This window comes from Triplophysa dalaica, chromosome 9 (genome assembly GCF_015846415.1).
Source record: "Triplophysa dalaica isolate WHDGS20190420 chromosome 9, ASM1584641v1, whole genome shotgun sequence".
NCBI classification, from domain to species: Eukaryota; Metazoa; Chordata; class Actinopteri; order Cypriniformes; family Nemacheilidae; genus Triplophysa; species Triplophysa dalaica.
This window is the reverse complement of record NC_079550.1, coordinates 16803979-16824246: the sequence shown is the minus strand read 5'-3', so window position 1 is coordinate 16824246 and position 20268 is coordinate 16803979. Positions and strand designations below refer to the sequence as shown.

Sequence of the window (20268 nt, the reverse complement as noted above, 5' to 3'; positions counted from 1 at the left end):
TCAAAACATGTTAAATAGAGGTTTATAGACTATCTGAATTAATAAGCTTTCCATTGATGTGTGGTTTGATGGGATCGGATGATATTTGGTTGAGATACAACTATTTGAAAATCTGGAATCTGAGGGTGCAAAAAAAATCGAAATAGTGAGAAAATCCCCTTTATAGTTGTCCATCAGAGGCGCTGTTGCAGGCCGTTACTAAGAAGAAACAGGTTTGTTTTGAAGAGTAGTTGTTGTGGAAAGTCCGGCCATCTTTGTTTTCGCGATTCTGCTTCATCCACTGGATGAAATGTACAAAATCTTCCGGGAACATCTTTACTTAATATATTAAGATTTTTTGCATAAAAGAAAAATTTATAATTTTGACAACGTATTGTTGGCTTTTGCTACAAATATATTTTGCGTGAATTTATGACTGGTTTTGTGGTCCAGGGTCACATTTGAGGAATGTTGGTAACCAAACATTGTCTTACATTGACTTACATTGTATGGATACAAACCACTGAAACACGTTGTGTTCCACGGATTTTCGTCTTTTGCATGAACTTTCCCTTTATTTGCTCGTGACCAATTTTTAAACGTTGTTGCAGTGACTACACTTCACCACTAGATGGCCACAAAGGGCCATGTCCCTATAGGTCAAAATTAATACCATGTAGTCAAATGTGATATTAATATCCAAGTTAAAATAAAGAAAAAAGTTTTTGTGTTCTGTATACTAAAAGCTTGTTCACACTGACAGCTCAAATCCACTTTCCATCCACATTCAAATTCTATTCAAATCGAGTAAACAGCACGTATCACCTTCATTTGAACACTGATGCTAAACGTTAAATAAACAAAAGCTTGTGCAAGTCACATGCTTTAACTGTGACTATAGCAATGAAAGTACATGTTTGCTGTATACAGGTTTGCTGTAAACAATACTAAGATTCACTTCGATCAAGTGTAAATAACAGTGCTTAGCATCACTTGTACATTTATATTTCTTCGGTTTGCAGACGCTTTTATCCAAAATGACACACTGTACAAATGAGGGAGCAGATGTTCTTAAAGATAACTTTGAAAGATTTGTCTGAAGTGTGAACATAAGAAACCAGCACCGGCACCAGACTACCCTCTTAAACACCACGGTGAGAAACCCTCTAGTTTAGACTGATGAAAACACAACATACGAGTCTGTAACATCTTGAGTGATGGCAGATGTAAGATGTGTCATTTCCTGAATCAGTTCCTGAACAGCTCTGAAAGTGTTCACATGAATAACCTTGTGTTTCAGTTACAGTTTAGTTTTGTTGAAGTCAAAACTCTGGGAAAAAGGACAGCCCAACATACAAACTATTTGGCACAGATTATAACGATTCAGTTGTTAGATACCAAATGTATTTGAATGCTTTTAAATGTAATATAACAGTCATGTTATATAATAAATAAAGCGTTGATAGTTTTGGTACCTGGTAGTGAGGAACTCGATGAGCTTACTGCTCTTATCTTCATCTTCAGTGCTGCTCTCCAGATGTTCCACCTCTTCCTGGGCCAGGTGAGGGAGGTTGGAGCTGCTGCCCCCCAGACTCAAGCTAGAGGAGGTGGAGGAGGAGCTCAGGCCAGAATCCGGAACCGGAGACGTCTGGCCGTTCCGCAGGAAGTCCACACCACCTGAACGCAACATATGCAAGGTGAGGAAGGTCGCTAATGTGTTGGTGTTTCAGGTGGTTGCTAGTGAGTTCCACCTCTAAAACCATAATTCTGATCAGCAAGATCACATAGAAAAGCAAAAGAATGCCTTCCCTCCCCAAATTGTATGATTTTAATCACATCATAGCATACATTTTAAACAGCACACATGTACATTAGGAATAAGTGTTTGTTCAAAACCTTAACAGTAATTGTGAGACTCACTAAAGGTGCTGATACATAGCCATATAAAGACCATTTCAAAATCAGTTTTTCTGAGTTTAAAATGTACTATTATGTGTTTGGGGAAAATTATCATTTTTTATTTCATTCGGTTAACTACTAAAACATATCAAAAAGAAGAATTATAGTTTTTATCTGCACTTATTTGCAGAAAATGAAAACTGGAGAAACATAACAGATAATAGAAAAGATGTTAAGTATTTCTTCAGACCTCAAATACTGCAAAGAAAACAAGTTCATATTCACTTTTAAACAATACAACAGTAATATTTGTATATTTATTTATAAAGTTTATATATTTTGTTTTTTTCAAATTGCTGTTGGATGACTTTGTCACTCCTGGGGTTTGATTTTAAAGAAAAAAGACGCTAGACTGGAATGGCCACAATACATCTGTAAATGATGATTAAATGAAAATGTGTATTGAGAAATCAATTTCCGTGGCATTATATTCACATAGATGAATTGTTCCGAATCTGTAAACATTTCTTTGTTGTGATGAACACAGAGAAAGATATTTGGAATAATCCTTATAACCAAACTGATGTCAACCCCAACTGCCTACCATAGTAGGAAACAAACATTGGTAGTCAAAAGTGCCCCAGAACTGCTTGCTGTCCTAAATTCTTCAAATTGCCTTCTTTTGTGTTCAACAGAGCTAAAAATGATAAAGTAATTTTTCCTACTATGGGAGTTTATGGGGGTTGAGATCTGGTTGGTTATACGCATTAATCCAAATATCTTTCTCTGTGTTTATCAGAACAATGAAATGTATACACATTCGGAACAACTCGAAGGTGAGTAAATGATGACAGAATTTTTGAAGTATCCCATTAAGTATGTTCTGTTGTTGTAAATCTAAAATATTCAAAAATATTGAAGACCAACAATTGGATCTGCTGACATTCCAACACTGAGAAAATCAAGAACATTAAAGAACAACATTCCTCTCACTATAATGTTATGACAGACTGATGAATGACATCTTATCAGCATCATTTTAACTTTGCCTTGACACGCTCAGAGGGCACGGCCAGAGAGAGAGACCACCCTCTTGTGCACACCAGACTCCGCTGGGCCCAATATATGGCTATCTTCATGAGCACCAAGATAAAAATAGTGCAAAGGAATGTCCCCCAATCAGACCTTTAGATGCTCCGCACAAATCAGTGTTTTTGGCTGCACCAGAAGTTTCTCCTGTGAAGATAAGAAGTCTCACCCTCCGCCCCTCCCCAGGATTTCAACATGATCGCACTTACCAAAGCAATGTGTCAAATACCAAAGCCAATGAGTAAGTGTTCATACAGCAGCAAGGGTGTGTTATTAAAAACTGTCCTAGTCAGGATTTCAAAACATTTCATGAAATGTAGATCGACAGAAATGGAGGGTGATAACAACAATGCAGATACAGATAATAATCCTCTTCTCAAAGGGATCAAAGTTTTATGCTATGTTCACACCAAACGCGAACAATCTTTGTTACTCGCAGTAAAGTTTGTTATTTTCAAATGAGTGATGTGAGCTGACAAATACTGTATTTTCAACTGCGTTTGCAGCACCTGCGCTGCCCGATTCGCGTCCTTTGCATCGCCTGCGCGTGTTCTTGTCTATTCGTATCTTTCCATTGACTTAGTATGTAACTTCCTTGCAGTAGGGGACGGTTCCCCGAAACAAAAAATTCTGTGATCATTTATTCACCCTCATGACCTGTATGACTTTCTTTATTATGTGGTACACAAAAGAATATATTTAAAAAAATGTCTCGGTGGTTTTGTGTTCATACAATGGAAGTCAATGGAGGCTCATGTTGTTTGGTTACCATCATTCTTTAAAATATCTTCCTTTGTGTATTACAGTAGAAAGACAGTTATACAGGTTTGGAATGACATGAAGATGAGTGAATAAGTAAATAACTTAATTTAAAACAACATGTGCAGATCAATTACATCAAGCTTTTCATTTTGAGCACTTTCATATTGTCTAAATGACAAATCAGATGTTCAAAACCAAGAGCCACACTATGAATGGAGCAGTACCCGTGTAGAGGAACTCAAGCTGGTAGCCGTGTTTGAACGTCAGGCTTTTGTTGCTGTTGGCATCTCTGGTGTTCAGCAGAACGGAAGCTATGAGGCTGAAGTTGTTGTTGCAGGAGAGCGTGATGAGAAGATGCAGGAGGAGCTTCTTACAGTGCTCAAACACCTCCGCACGGCAATGATCAATACCTAAAAACAGTCACATTCATGTGTTATATACATACTGTATGTTCTTGTGTGTGTGTTTGGGCAGACGTGGGTGTGTTGGGGGAAGCAGAATGAAATATTGGATTAAACAGGATCCTCTAAATTTGTGTCTTTGTGAATCTGCCATCACCTACGCTTGTTATGGTTTGAATGAGTAATGCCATATCCGCAGGGGTACAAATACTGTTTTTCTGATAAAAGATAAGCTCACTTATTCTGAACGTTTGGGTACAAAATATTCTGTAGGTGGCGACGTTTTTCTCATAGCACACTCGGCCAAGTTGTAAATCCTAAGGTGAATGAATAACAAAGGTATTGGCTTGGAAAAAGAGGAAGTTGACTCTGAATCACACAAACTAGTCTGATTCGCGAACTGCAACAGATTTACGTCACTACATGTAGTCCTGTCTACGTTTTGCTAGGACTGCCTGCGAAAACGTCACTCTTCTCCCCCATACACTGCAGCTCGTGAGCCTCATTTGCGGTTGACCAATCACAGCAGACTAGGCCATCTGACCAATCACAGCAGACCAGGTCATCTGACCAATCACATGAGACTAGGCTAGCGGAAAGGACGGGATATGCAAGATGAATCGCGGAACGAATTATTTGAGAGTCAGTCAAGAAGTAATGTAAGAAAGACTGACTATTATTACGAAATAATAATGTTTTTACACATAACCATGTTGTTGGACACTCCATAAACCAAAGAAGGACCTTAAAAATCAATAGTTATGTACTCTTTAATACCATATATTCTCTTAATTTTTTTTCAATTAAATTTGGTATTAGGATGTATGTAAAGTTGCTTTGCAACAATGAAAATTGTGAAAAGTGCAATGTAAATAAAATTGAATTGAACGACAGTACACTTGACCGCATCTTAAATCTGAGGATCAAAAACCCAAAGAAACATTTCAATTGATCGGAACACAACAAGGAGGTTGTACCAACCCAGAAAACAGGCATGGAGGAGCAGAGGGAGATGCAGAACCCAGTCCTCCTTCACGCTGTGGTCCACCACCAGCTGGGTCATGAAGATAACCGCTATGTTACACCTGCAGAAGAGACGTCACATGACTTAAGTACACAGGTAAAACACATACCAGCATTGACCTTTCCAAAAGACCAAATCATATTTTCAACAGTATCCATTTCTTATAGGAGAATGCAGCTTTTGTCATTATGGAGGCGATCTGGATTGTTTTCATAGTTTCATACAAAGCGTCCAGAGTTATCATAGTTATCGGGTCAAAGAGATTGTGACGACAGCACTGCAGCTTCCGCACATCTATTTTCCATCTGTCTGATAACTGCCACCTGACGTGCTTTAAGATTACATAAGATCCTGGATTCAAAAGAATGGTGTCCTATGACGAGAGATTATATTTAACAGTCCAGCTAAAGTGCTTTACAAGCCAGCAGTATATCAGGAATTTCACAAGACATCTTCATTCGAATACAAAGTTGTTTCAAAAAACATGAAAGGGTTGATCACAACACCATGTTTGCTTCTTGTCAATGGCCAATATCCTTATAAAATAAACATCATTTATACACCCTCCTGTTGTTCAAAACCTGTACATGCCTCTTTCTTCTGTGGAACAAAAAACAAGATATTTTGAGAAATGTCTCGGTGGTTTTGTGTAGATACAATGCAAATCAATGGGGCCCAATGCTGTTTGGCTACCGACATTCTTCAAAATACCTTATATGTGTTCTGCAGAGGAAAGAAAGTCAAACGGGTCTGGAATGATACAAAATGTCAAGGACGAACCGAGTATACCCATTCTTCCTTTTAGGGGGAACTATCCCTTTAAACAAAGTGACAAACAAAAGCCCACCTGTCTGTCATAATGATTTGAGAATGATATCCTGTAAACAGGGTCATATTAAAGCATTTTATTTAAACTTGAAGTCTGTTCGTAATGTTAGTGAAGATTTCAGAAAGCAAACTCCGAATGCTGTCCTGACCTCTGTAAGGGTCCTCGTGGCGTGACGGTTTCAGGAAGATAGTCGACCAGCGGCGCCCAGCAGCCTCCGTTGACCGGCATTGGAAGAGGAAGCGGCTGATTGGTTTCCAGCATGCTCATAAGCCACATGGCATACGGAGGGAGGGGCTCACCTGCACGTGAGGCAAAGCGGGTCAGAACAGAGACTTTTAATAAAGCTGGAATCTTGCCTTGTAGCATGAATGGTATGCAGACAACATCTCTGTCATACCTTATGCAGTCATGCTTTTCAATGTAGCCATGTAACCTACAGTATGCTTTTTAGAAACATGCTTTAATTTTTTACCCGAGCCGAGTATCAAACACATATCAAATGAAAGTTAGATAGAAGATAAAAGACCTAGCACTTGTAGCCTAGGCGAAGGTAATCAAAGTAAATGTCAAATCAATCCTGAAATGCATCAAAACTTCATTCAGCCTGACGGACGGAGACGGGTAACAATCATGACTCACTCTTCTCTTCATCGTAAGAACCTCCAGAACTGCTGCTGTAGCGTGACTCCAGCCGGTGATGAGCTCGCAGAATGTTGCTCAGCCTTTATGGAGCAGACAGAACAATAATCCAGACATGCGGTTTGTTTGTTTTGTCTGAGGCATGTGTAAACAGACAGGTAAACAAAAACACTAGCTTGTTTTTTGTGAAGCCTTGTGGTTAAAGGAAGTATGTAGTTTCAACCCTGGCAAAATGTTTCTGTTAATGTTGCAATAATTGCAGATTAATGCTGATTTAATTGCATTAAATGATGCATTACATTGAGTAAATGTTTGATACGCTTTTCGTAGAAGTCAATCGAATAGGATCGAGGAAGTAACATGGCATTGGTAGAGTGTTTATCAACAGCAGGGCACGTATGTAAATAGTGTGGTTTTGTGGGATATACCTGTCATCACATTCCTTTGTGACGGGCGACTCATCTGTGTCAGGCATGTTTTCCTGGCCGACTACTGCTGCTTTGCTGCTGGAAGTTGGACCTTTAAACACATTTATGTCATGTTCAACGATACGCAATATGAGAATGTTGGAGTGTTTTGTAATATAAACATTATGCTTTACATATCTGTGATATCTAACTTCTTAAAATGAATATATTTGTGTCATAAGGGTTGACGTTGGATATGGTTATCAATCAGCATGTGTACCGGAGGTGGTGACGTTAATTTTGCTCGTAGCTGAAAAGCGGTAGAATGGAGGATTGTCACAGTGCAGAACAACAGGGTTGACAGGGTCCGTCTGCTGGAGCTCATAAAGAAGCTCCTCCATGGTTTGAATGGTGTTGTTTCGGCACAGGTAGATCACCACCTTCTTAATCTGAGCAGATCACCACAAACATTTTTTTTTTGATGACCATGAAGCCAAAATTTGTCTAAAAACAAGGTCATATAAAATACACCTGACATGAACAGCTGCATCAGGTCTGATGTACCACTCACATGGGGGAGGAGAGAGGTGTCGCTGCTGACCCCACATAAGCTTATAAGGAACTGCAGGGTGGTCCTCAGATTATTACTCCATCGGTCGCTGCTGACCAGAGCGTTCCAAGCATTCTCCATTTCAGCACCGGGAACATCATCTCCATACTGGCACAAACACAACAAACTCAATTTATATATCTCGCTCTTCATAGTTGAAAGCCACACAATTGTCATGATACACCTAAGTACCTTTGCGGTCATGAACATGAGGTTGTTCAGGACCATTGAGGAAGCCTGAAGCGAACCCCAGCCTGTGCCTCTGAGCAGGTGAGGCGGTGAGGTGTTACATGTGTAGCTCTTCCTGTTGTTCACAGAGCTGCTGGGACTCGAGAGCGTGGGCAGTAGGCCTGCATCCACCAGCTCGATGTTGCTGAGCCACGGGAGCAGGTAGGTCAACATGACCTGTCGTCCGTTCGGATGAGTGGTGGGGAACCTTTGACTGACCTCTGTAGAAAACACAAGTTTCTGGTTTGTTTACATTTCTCTTTAATACCCAAATCTATAGCCACATGAAACAATGTATGTGCCTCCATTTATACCTGAGAAGAGAGGCAAGGTGAGTTCAGGGTACATCCTGGCAAGCTGCTGGGAAAGTTGGGTCACAGAGAGACTGTAGAGGGCAGGGAGAGGCCCGTGTGTGCCATACAAGATATGGCCACTTTTCTGATCCACGATCTTCTTAGAATACACGGACAGCTTGGCTTCCAGAATCTATTCGACCAACGCAAACACACCCTCAAATCTAGCACATTTTTTATGATATCAACACTTCGGCACAGAATGTTCCCTCTGACCTGCATCAACTGCATGGCGATCTCATAGATCTCCCTGTTGGTGTCGGATGCTTTGAAGAGGACGAGGTTAAGCAGGGTCACGAAATCACTGGAGTAGCTTCTGTGAAGAAATGAAACACCTATATTGAAGCAACGTATCACATTTAAGGAACAGTTCAGGCTTCATTTATGTATAAATGTCTTTGTTCTGATGAACACAGATTAAGATGCTAGGAAGAATGCAAACAGTTTTTGGCCACCATTGACTACCGTAGTAGTAAAAATTGCTTTATACATTTCTTTGATCTGTTGGACACAAAAGAAGATATTTTGAAGAATGTAGGAAAGGAAACCGTTCCGGTGCACTTTCGACTACTATTGTCATTTTTACTATGGTAGTCAATGGTGGCCAAGAACTGTTAGGTTACAAGCATTCTTCCCAAATAAATTCTCTGTGTATATCAGAACAAAGAAATGTATACACATTTGGAACAAATGATGAAATAATTTATTTTTTTGGGGTGAACGGTCCCTTTAAATGTAAGCTGATGCAGTTTTGCTACAGTAAATGATGGAGCTGTAACAAAAATGTCATGTATAGTTTTCACTTTACTGTATGTACAGTAAACACATCATCATTAAACCCTTGTGAATGCTGCCAAAGCTCTATTGAATGGTGTTTTTATCCGCTGTGGGAAATCTGGCAAGAAGAAAGCCATTGATCAAGCTGACGTACATACTGTATAAAGACTTTAGTGTTTAAGTAACAACTAAAATTGTTGCACTTAAGGAAATATATTACTGAACATTGAAAAAACTTCTCAAAGTCTTAACGTTGAACGTCCGAGCTGACAGCAATGAAAGCAATCATTGTCCACCTCTGAAATACAGTATGTACACTCTGCCAATGTTTACACATGCAATAAACTGGAAAATTCAACATTTGCAGAGGCTTTTAAGGCCTTCAAGTACCTGTTTCCACAGACAGTGGCAATGGCTTTGAAACAACCAGAAGCCAGCTGGCAGGTACCCGTATAACAGCGGTCCACAGCCCAGTTAAACAGATTCAACTGATCTGGGTTCAGTTCCAGCAGTAGAACCACCACCTCACAGCCCAGCTGATGCACCTAAGGGAGCATATGTGATCATTTCAAATGTAAGATGTGTACTTCAGTAGTTGGAAACAATAAATGAACAGCGTTGGGTTTAAAATAATTTACTAGGGACCCCAAAAATGTAACTTAATTAAAGGAACAGTTCATGCAAAAATTTAAATTCTGTCTTGATTTACTCACCCTCAAGTAGTTACAAATCTGCATAAATTGACTACCATAGTAGGAAAATTTGCTTTATAAATGAATTTGCTCTGCAAAGATATTTTGAAGAATGCACTTTTGACTACCATTGACATTTTCCTGATATGGTAGTCAATGGAGACCAAGAACTGTTTGGTTACAAGCATTCTTCCAAATCACTTTCTCTGTGTATATCAGAAATTTATACAGATTTGGAACAACTCGAGTGTTAAAAAAATGATGACAGAATTTCTTTTTTTGGGTGAACTGTCCTTTAAATCGCAAATTTAATGTGAGTTGTTGCACTCGTTTGTCATAAATATCATTGCCAGGCTTTTATTTTAAGATTATTTTAAGGTTAGCAGAACAATGCAAAGAAAACACAGTACTATAACAAGCTAGAAAAACTTAAGGTTCCTAATTTGTCTATTGACACACTAAAAATCATTTTAAAGACAAGTGTGTTGGTTTAACACAATCAAACCCCCCCAAAAATGATTGAGAACGTATGTGGATCACGTTATTTCAGAATAGCGTGTTGAGTGCCTGGTCTCATACCCGCAGATCCTTGCAGGCGAGGATGTTATCCAACCACTTATAGAGGTAACCATCGGGAGACAGGCCCACGTTGTCGAACACGGGGCCACAACAAAGCACCGTTGACATGGCCTGCGAAAAGAAAGAAATAACAACATTCTTTCATGCGAAGCTTTCTTTCAACTTGGAATTTCCTGTTTTGAGGAAATCAGGTTCTATCGTGTCCACCCGAAAATACTTCAAAGAAACAGGGAAGCGGTTCATAGACCTCATATCATGTTCTGGATGTCTGTGTGTTTTAATGACGCCAGGGTGCTAAAATTACACACCTTATACAATTGCCATCACATTGTATATCATCTTACAATGCCTGTCTTTATATAAAAGGGAAGGGGCAACGCAAGAAGCTCCACGTACACACACACACAAACAATAAGGTTTGGATGTGCGTGTCATTTTTCCAGAATCTCCGAATACCCGACATGAACCGTGTGTTTCACATCTTCAATCTTCACGTTGGTATTATGGTACGGGGTTTCCTCTAGACAAAACAGAACACACATGCTCTGTCATCAAAGGGGGACTCATTGGTCACGCACTGAGCTCACTTTTGTCTCTTTGGCATGTCTGTCCACACTGAGGTCTTGCACTTTAATTGACTAAAGGGTTCCCCAAGCCCCTCAGCTATAAGAGGACCTCCAGAGATAAAATTAGCGGCGTATTAGTCTTGGTCCGAATTAGAAACAGCAGCACTGTATAAAATTAGACACCTCTTTCCCACGACAACAAAACTATTTAAGATACTGTATTGTAAACTTAATTCATAAAAAGGTCTGATATAAAGCAAGAATTGTCATGATTCTGCCTCTCCATGTCATGTCAAAGCCTTAGGTTTTATGTGCGTTTTGGACCCTTATGGCTTTCCATTCTCTCTCTCTCCGGTCTCGTCTCTGTTCCCACCCTCTCGTTCCTCGTTTAGCTCTCCATCAGTGCTTCATTCCCGACACCTGTCCCTTGTTATTTATCCTTTGTTTGTCTCCCTATAAAATATCCTTGTGTATTTTATATTGTCGTGTGCTCTTTCATTGTACTCATGTGCTTACTTGTGTTTGCTTGTCTGCTTGTTAGCTCCATGTCTTTGAAGACACCACGTCTCATTCCTGCCTGTGAGTTTCCACAGTTTAGTGTAGTATAAGGTTTTGTCAAGTGTTGTTTTAGCCCAGTGTTAGTTAGTTTACGTGCCTGTTTCCCTGTCATATAATTCCCCAGTGGGTCCTTGTTTTGTTCAAATAAATAGTTACCTGTTAAAACCCCTTCCCCGCTGCTGCCTGCAATTGGGTTCTTCCCCCACAATTCCTGACAAGACTAATACAATATAAACATTTTTAGAAATGTAGTATTCACTAAAGTACCTTGAGGGCGCAGTACTGGTATCGGGTAATCTGATGGTTCCGGTCGCTATAGCGATCCAGGGGCGTGAACATGATACTGAAGGGGCCGGCCCATTGGCTGAAGAGGATGAAGAGATGGTGTCGAAGACTTTGTTGAGGGAAGAGGAAGCGCCGATGATGCACTATAAGGAGATATAAATTGAAGGTCAAAATAAAGATCTAGTTAAAACAAAATGACAATTGACATCCGCTCATAATGTAAAGGGCTAGTTCAACGAAAGTGAAAGTAAACTTGTTTATGACAAAAAATAGAAGATAGCTTTTGTGTCTATACAATGGAAGTCAATAGGGACCCCATGTTGTTATCCTAGTTCTTCCAAATATCATCTTGTGTTTTGCAGTAGAAAGAATGTCATGAGGTCTGCTGGTTTGGAATGACACTAAGATGAGCCAAAATTTTTCTAGCTGAAATATCCCTATATCCCTATTGCTTATTCCAGAGTTAATGCTAAGCCATACTATGGTGTTCTGGTGAACTGTGGTTTCAACCTCAAATTTAGGAAAGGCACTTTTCTATTCCAGCATGACAATAGCCCTGTTTAATGTAAATTGTAAATGGTTTCTGGACTCATCACCTGCCATAAAGCAGATCTTCATCTAACATGCTGCTATTTTAGGCCCTATCGCCATTGAGTCTAAAAATGGTCAATGTCCTGTGCCTAGCAATGTATTCAATTTCTTAATAAAGAAAATGTGGACACTTCCAGGAGTGGGATGGAACTTCATGACAGTCAGCGTTATGTCATGACTTTAAATGTTGGAAATAAATATTCAGGAAGAATCATACTATGAAAACAGAATTAAAAACAGGCTGTTCTGTGAATATCATGAAGTCTTTATATCGAGGAGGAATTACTCATAACTAAGTGACTGTTTGGCATGAATTTGACCAGCAGAGGGTACGTCGAAAAGAAAGACAATCAATATAACACGTTGTTCTTGTAGAAAAGAATTCCCTTTTTCTTTGAAAATATAGACTTTGGCTAATAACATAATATGGGTGTTGAACCACACTGAGTGCAAAAGGAAAGGATTGTCTCTTCAAGTTAGTTAAACTGCTTTCTCTTTACCTGGGACACACTGTATAAGGTTTGCAGTCATTGCACTGAAGTGAGCTCGGATGTCTTTGAGGATCTCCATGTCTTTGTCATTCTCAACTTCAAGAAGCATCCGGGTCAGGTCTACATACTCAAGAAAGAGCGCGCCCAGGGCCAGGCTATCACGTTCCAGCGCTCCATTAGTGCTGAGAGAGAGAGAGAAGGTGAACGAGTCTAAGAGTTTATAATGAACGGGAATGGACGTGTCAAACGAACATAATGCACGATACAATTCTGCTCACCTGTCACTAATAATACCAGCATCAGCCAGCAGCTCAAATATCCTGAGGAGCTGAAGCCTCAGCAGATCTCTTCTTTCTCTGCGCTTTTTATTCTGAAGAAAAACAATCACATACTGATCATTATGTGCATACAGAATGCTGTCAATTGTACAAAATGCAAAGATTATCATACGATTTTACAGGAAATGTCAGTATGACCTCATGTGACTTCAACCCAAGGTAAATACCTAAAGTAACCTGCAATTTTATGTTTTATAAATAGATATAGAGGCAATGTCAAGGATTGCAGCTTTTTAAAGTCGGCATGAATCGGACGTAGTTTATATCGTGACGTGTACCCGAGTGAAAGAACTTCTGAAATTAGAAAAGAATGTAGGGCGGGCCTTGATTTTAATCCATCTGATTGGCTCTTTAAATGTGAAAGATTTGAACACACAGTTAAATAATTTATAATAAATACTGCAACACTGTGTAAAACAATTAGAATGATCATTTTTCATTTCATGCCGACTTTAAAGTAACCTTTTTATTTTGTGCAATAATTATTTTTCACAATTTATACTATATTTCTCCACAAAACTAATTTCAAGCAAATACATAAAATTGTAAATGAGAGGTTATCCTACATACCCGCTGATTTGAATAAAAAATAAAAAGAAGTAACAACTGACCTCTGGTCTCCTTTCCAAAGCTTCTTTCATCAAAGGATGAAGTTCCTCAATAAGCTCTCTGCACAAGACACATCATATAAAAAGTCAATAAGACTGAAAAAGAATCAATACTGTGCTGTTTATAGGGCAATAATTGCTATTCCCATAAATACTTTTATGATTCCGGGAACTGAAGTAAGCAGACACAATAAATGTTATATGACTTTATGTCAATGCTTTGAAGCGGATTTATGTTTAAGAATAAAGGGTGATGCAATGGGCGGCATTTACATTGACTTTACATTGTTTCCTGACACTTGCACTGTTATATCAGTTACATACAGTGTTTGTTTTGCCTTTAACGACTCATAGAATCATGTTCCGCTACTGGTCTCTTATCTCTTTAATCTGGAGTGAACTGACATTTGGCAAAACATGAAGTGGCGATGCTGGTTGACAAAGTGAGGACTGTATTAGTGTGGCAGGTGTTATGTTCTCCGTGTCATGATATGTATTATTATAGTCCCTAAGAAAAAATTATTTAATGATTGTATTACTTAATTATTTGTTTGTTTAAAAGTATCATCCTATGAGGATGATTACAATGATTTCCATCTGTATAGATAAAGCATGTACTGAGTTCTGAAATGAGTTGCTCTAACCAATAATAATACTTCCCAAAATGTTACCTAAAAACGAGCGAGTTTGTGCGGCCGAACCCAAGAACCAAAGACTCTGTGATCTCGATGCTCTCCGATCGCATCAAAGGGACCAGCTGCTTCAAGAGCCAAGCAACAGATGGGCTCCCTATTATCTAATGAAACAATCGATGACATTTGTCAATCTGTCAATCACTTACTATATAAATACATCGATAATTAATTTTACACAAATTAAAACAGGATAATGTGGATAAGATTCTAAGATTTGAAAGAAGATTGACACACCTTGTTATCATAGTTACTGTTGCTGTCAGCGCTGGGAGTGATGATCTCGGGCGTGGACGCACGCAGGTGACCCGCACTCATTATGCTGGGCTTAGCAACTCCGAAACAAAGAATCAAATAGTTTCTCCAGAGAGATACATAGCTGTCCGCTGAACCAGCTGAGCTTGTCTTCTTAGCGTTTGCTGGGTTGCTAAAAGTTCAAAACATTCAAACAAACGATCTAATAAAAAAGATGTAAATAAGTAACAGCTATTTAATAAATGAACTAATAAATTGCATTTCGCATTGATCTAATGGGACGTTAGTCTAATAGAGTACTGTTCGAACATGTTTAAACCCTTGCCCGCTCCTCACCTGGGCTCCAGGAGGGGCATGAGGAGCTGCAGGCGGGTGAAAGCGTACGGCCAGGAATAACTGAGCGCTGTTGGGCAGTGTTTGGGCAGGTACTCCTGTCTCAGCAAGCTGAAGAGGCACAGAGTCCAGGGTTCCTTCAGAGACTGGGCCAAGATCCACACGTGGGACGGACTGCGCACGTCATAGTGGCTGCCGACCAGAGATCCGTTCCACTCCACCAGCCACTGCAGGTCTGCGTGCTGCCCGGTGGGAAGAGAAGCCTGCGGGGCAGAGGGTCACAGGAAAGGTATTACATAGGATATATACACAAATTTACAGTAAATAAGGCAATATTTTATAAGAAATGAAACCATTTGATGTAGCTTAAGTTACTGAGATGTTTTTTTTCTCAGAAAATATTTATTCACAAACTGTGTGGAAACAACTGTACAGGAATATGTACAGGAAATCCGTTTTAGTTTGGGCATTTATTATGTAAAATACTTTGCCAGTTATGTCGATTAGTGAAATATTAATATTGCAGAAATGAAATACTGTGAGCGCGATAAAGCTTTAACCTGTTAACTGAGTCCTTTCTGAGCCTACACATGAAAACGCATGTTGGAACTAAAATGGCGGTAACTCATGAATTTTTTGTAATACAGACTTACGGTTGGTCTCGTTGGAAAAAAGAAAAGTAGCTGATTATTGCAACAATCACACAAAAAATTCTAGGTATGTTGTTAGGTTTATTGTAAAAAATAAAATTTTCTTTGATTAAAAAATACATTAAAAATACGGGTCGCAAAAGGATAACAAAAAATCTAAGCACTCTCTTTATAAGAAAGAATCAATTACTCTACCTACATAAATTATTTAAGAAAACACCAAAGAAATTTGTATTCTAGAGTCTTAGACCTTTCCAATGATATATAGTTTGTCATGATTCGATTAGAAAATACATGCACAATATTGACGCAAACTTAAGTGTCCCGTATACGGAACGGGTGACAGTTAAACGGCTACAGAGATAGTTGTTTGTGTCGATACAATGAAAGTCAACGTGAGTCAATGTTGTTTGGTTACAAACGTTCTTCAAAATATCCACAGAAGAAAGAAACTCAAACACCTTTGGAATGAAACGAGGGTGAACAAAAGATGAAAGAATATACATTTCTGGATGAATTACACCTTCAAGCCCTCCAAAGCCTAAAACAGAAGATACTTTGCAGAAATACAGAGGGTCTTCAGACACATTCCATAAAACTGAACAGAGAAGCTCTTACCGAGTCTGCCACCACCACGTGGGCAAAGCTCTCAAGCACCACTGGACTCAACTGGTCCAATACATCTATCATGGGCCTCTCATCATCCTGTGAAACAAAGAAAACCAAGAAAAATGTTCATTACGGGATAAGGCCAATATCTGAAGTCAGGCTCCAGGTGAGTCTTACCTCAGCCTGTCCAATGGTGAGGAAGATTTGGCGAACTTCTCGAAGAACACACACGGCCAGTTTGCGTGTGGCGGTCTGGCAGGAGCACAGCATCACTATAGATAGACCCTCAACAGCATGCAGTACTGCAGAATGTGGGGTCCGGTCGGAGGGAAGCCGGGAGCCAGAGCTACTCTGTAACAGCTTTAGTGCACAAACACAGCTCAGTTAGTTAGGAGTCCTTCAGATTAGTGGGTAATCTAAATATGCCAATTGGATAATGACAGGGGATGGGTAAATGTGGCAAAAATGAGTACTTTTAGACAATTAAAAAGAAAACAACCAATCGAAACACAAAGGGCCAGATTTACTTAACAGGGCAAAATTGCGCGAGATCGCAATTTTAAAAAAGGGCAGATGGGAGTGAAAATGTCTTCGGGTGATGACTTAACAAACACAGGCACAATATCTCATTTCCATAATAACCAACGCAATCTAACAAGAGAGTAAACTTGCGAAAATGAAAGTGTCGGAACAAAAGATGCATTCTATCTTAAAGATGAATGCTCAACCAGACCTGCCCTTAAATGCCTTGTGTAACATCAAATCTACGTCCCTTTGTTATACGATTTGACTAAGACCGCCCAAATGCATACTCAAGTAAGGTGGGTGACCTGTGAGTACAATTGCTTTCGAACCTGATGTTCCAAAGATGGTAAGAGGCGTTGCATTTCCGTCACACGCTTGCAGTATTCGACCAATCACTACGCACTGGTTAACTGGCCAATCATAGCACACCTCGCTTTTCAGAGCAATTAACTTTGTAAAAAATCTGCGCATTTCAGAGAGGCGGAGCAAAGAGGAAATACAAATATGCAAGGCATGTGGAAAATACAGCGTTTTTTAACCTTAAATCGTGTATACACATTACATTACATTTCAAACAAACGAAAATATTCGTTTTAGCTGTGTCATAAGACCCGTTTAAATAAAGCTGAAAAAAACAGTACATTGACCAGTACATACAAACCTTAGTACATCACGTTGCGTGATTCTTTTAAATACTCTCCTCCCATAAAGTTTGTGTGTGAAGAGGAAACTCCTACAAATACATATACAATAATCCGTTTTTTTTCGCATTTTTACTGCATGTCTTTAGTAAATACTGACAGTCGTTTTTATACGCCAAAAGAGGCGTTTGCACTGCCAAAACCTGCTGCTAGTAAATCTGGCCCTAGGTCTTAATGACCTTAGTGTTTAAACTTATACAGTTAAGCAGTAATAAAATAGAAACGAAACAGACAATTGAATAGCAAAGAAAATCTGAGAGCAAATGTCTTGATACTGAAATCTCAGCCTTTCAATAACAGACATAGTGGAGAGACTTGTGAGTTTCTCTGGGTTCTCTTTCTCAGGAAAAAACGTCTCAGAAAAAGCATCCTTTACTTCTCACTTTCATCTCATTGCCGTCTTGAAGAACTTTTCTCCCGATCAGTAAAACACCCATAGCCACAATAAAATAAGCTTTTCTTGTCACTCACTTCAGCGGAGCAGATCTTGGATGTGTCCAGACTCTTGCAGGTGGTAAGAAGGGCCAGTTTCCACTGGGTGAGTAACTGAAGCAGCAGTTTGAGAGAAGAGTCCAGTAGGGTTTGGTGTGTGTCCTGCACCTCTCGGAGCAGAAAACTACAGTAACCCAAGAGAACTTCTTCCCTCCAGTCTGGAAAGTCTACCAGCAGACTCTGCAAAGAATTCTGGGCTATTAGACGCAGTTCATCGTCCATATGAATGGTAAGCCTGCCAGGAAAGGACAACAGGATATATTAATAAACACAAACACTCAGGACATAAAATGACATTTAATGGCGAACTAGTGACTGCATGTGTAAAATCCCAGATTTTTTTTTTTCATAAATTAATTTAAAAATCTTTCCTTAAAATCTGATCAAACACATTACAGGTCTTTTAAATAATCTGTTAACTTTCTGAAATCTTCCATGAGAGTGCAGAGGAAGTTCAAAGAGAGAGATCAACTTTAGGCTGACATAATGGCTTAAACATGAGGAATCAAGTCTGATTGGACTAAACCTGACTCCGATTACACCAGGACATCCTATTCAAGCTGAAGGCCGGAGAGATCACGTTACTGGCGCTTTCAGGAAACCTGACCGCCGGACCATTCGTCAAAGCTAACGCTTACTTCGGTACACGCATCCATTCACGCACCAAACGTCCAGTACACACACACTCACCGAGCTAAAAGGTCTATGAGCTCCGACTTGGACATGCCATCGGGAAGGATGCGTGGAATAGCAGCAATACATGTTCTGAGGAGGTCGATCTTAGGCTTCCTCTCACCTCTGCCAGTATAGAGAGAGGTCATGTAAGTTCAAACAGACCTTTTTTAGATATTTCAACATTTTGCCATAAACCTACACAGTATTTCAGGTCAATCGAATTGGTTCTATCATTTAAAAAAATCGTTAACAAAAGTTATTTTTAATACACAAGACCATGTTGTCAAAAATAGGTGCTAAACAAAGCCTATTTAAAACCAAGTCTGAAATCTTGTAATTCATTGACTCTTTATTGAGAGGTTACATACGTGATCATATCTTCAGGTTCTTTATTCAGCATCTGTGCGTTACTCAGCATCATACAGCGGCCGACCTCCTTATCCAAATGTCTGAGGATGTTGTCCAAAGCTTTCCGCACATGAGGATAATAGAAGGACATTCCTGAAAGAAGCACAGAGACAGCATAAGAAGCCAGCACGCTTAACAGTGTACAGAAGACAGAATGTATGAAATAGCGTGTTACCCGATCTTTAAAACACAAAACTAAAATGCAAAACTATGGACTAAAGATTTCGTGCATTTTTTTGATTCGAATGTGTACCTGTGACATTTCTTGACAATAAATGCCACTTAATTGCCATAAAACCACAATGGCATTTCATATATAAAAATATATTTTTATGGTCTTTAACTATAGTCCATCCAAAGGGGGAACATACAGTAAAAACTCACCTATGACTTTTGCCTCCTCCTCAGTTAGAGGCTTGTTTAAGTACGTCTTTTTAATACGGAGTGTGTTCCCAGAAGGCAACGTGGCTCCCGTGTTTGGCATAGGCGGCTCGCCGTCCTTCTGTTGCAGCTTATCTGCAATAACTAGGAATGCTCGAAGACCTATATTCATTCTCTACACAAGACATCCAACAAACCAATGAGTGTCAATCTTAACACCGAGATACTGCAACTAAATCCAATATGACTCTTTACCTCTGGATTAAGACTAAAGGCTTTTGCAGGTTTCCCAACACACAATAGATCAAAAATGACTTCTTTCATTGCGAAGTCAAGTCTCTCCTGCATGAAAAAAGAAATGGGGAAATGTGACTTAAGTTAGGGACTTTGCAATACGATATGTAAATGTTTTAACATTAACATGCTGAAAACGTGCAGTGTTGCAAAATACAGTAGAATTTAGCAGCAACGGCATATTTATTTTGGTAACATCACCAAATTCTTCTGCAGTTTTCACAACAAACATGAGTTAAGTCCAATAGATAGAAACAGATGAACACTTATTTGTTGTTTATCATTTTATTTCAAACATACCTGTGCAATAAACTGAATAATCTTAACAAATATATTAAGAGGCATGTCTTTAGGAACCACACTGCGAGACCCTCTGGGGAACAGAGTCGTTACGATGGTGTGGAGCCGTCTGTAGGGGCGAGAACGTTGTGTTAACCAAAAACAAGTTAGGAATCAATGACAGACACACAGGTTGCACAAAAAGAAGGACAAAGCATACTAACACAGATAAGGTGGTAAAATTAGCATTCCATTACAGTGACAAATCT

The 20268-nt window shown here is 39.4% G+C and overlaps 1 protein-coding gene across 1 annotated transcript in view; it reads right to left on the bottom strand.

The window, feature by feature from the left end:
• frya (furry homolog a (Drosophila)) overlaps positions 1–20268 on the bottom strand; it is a 60670-nt gene that overhangs the window by 14295 nt on the left and 26107 nt on the right. The window contains 28 exon segments of the mRNA XM_056756115.1: positions 1455–1656; positions 3954–4139; positions 5112–5215; positions 6132–6282; positions 6623–6705; positions 7051–7141; positions 7310–7478; positions 7601–7747; positions 7832–8088; positions 8182–8353; positions 8437–8536; positions 9388–9542; positions 10269–10379; positions 11660–11820; positions 12769–12941; positions 13038–13129; positions 13709–13766; positions 14377–14501; positions 14635–14824; positions 14989–15248; positions 16254–16340; positions 16422–16604; positions 17942–18197; positions 18653–18760; positions 19006–19138; positions 19430–19601; positions 19682–19768; positions 20021–20129. Coding sequence (XP_056612093.1) covers positions 1455–1656; positions 3954–4139; positions 5112–5215; positions 6132–6282; positions 6623–6705; positions 7051–7141; positions 7310–7478; positions 7601–7747; positions 7832–8088; positions 8182–8353; positions 8437–8536; positions 9388–9542; positions 10269–10379; positions 11660–11820; positions 12769–12941; positions 13038–13129; positions 13709–13766; positions 14377–14501; positions 14635–14824; positions 14989–15248; positions 16254–16340; positions 16422–16604; positions 17942–18197; positions 18653–18760; positions 19006–19138; positions 19430–19601; positions 19682–19768; positions 20021–20129 — 4122 coding nt within the window.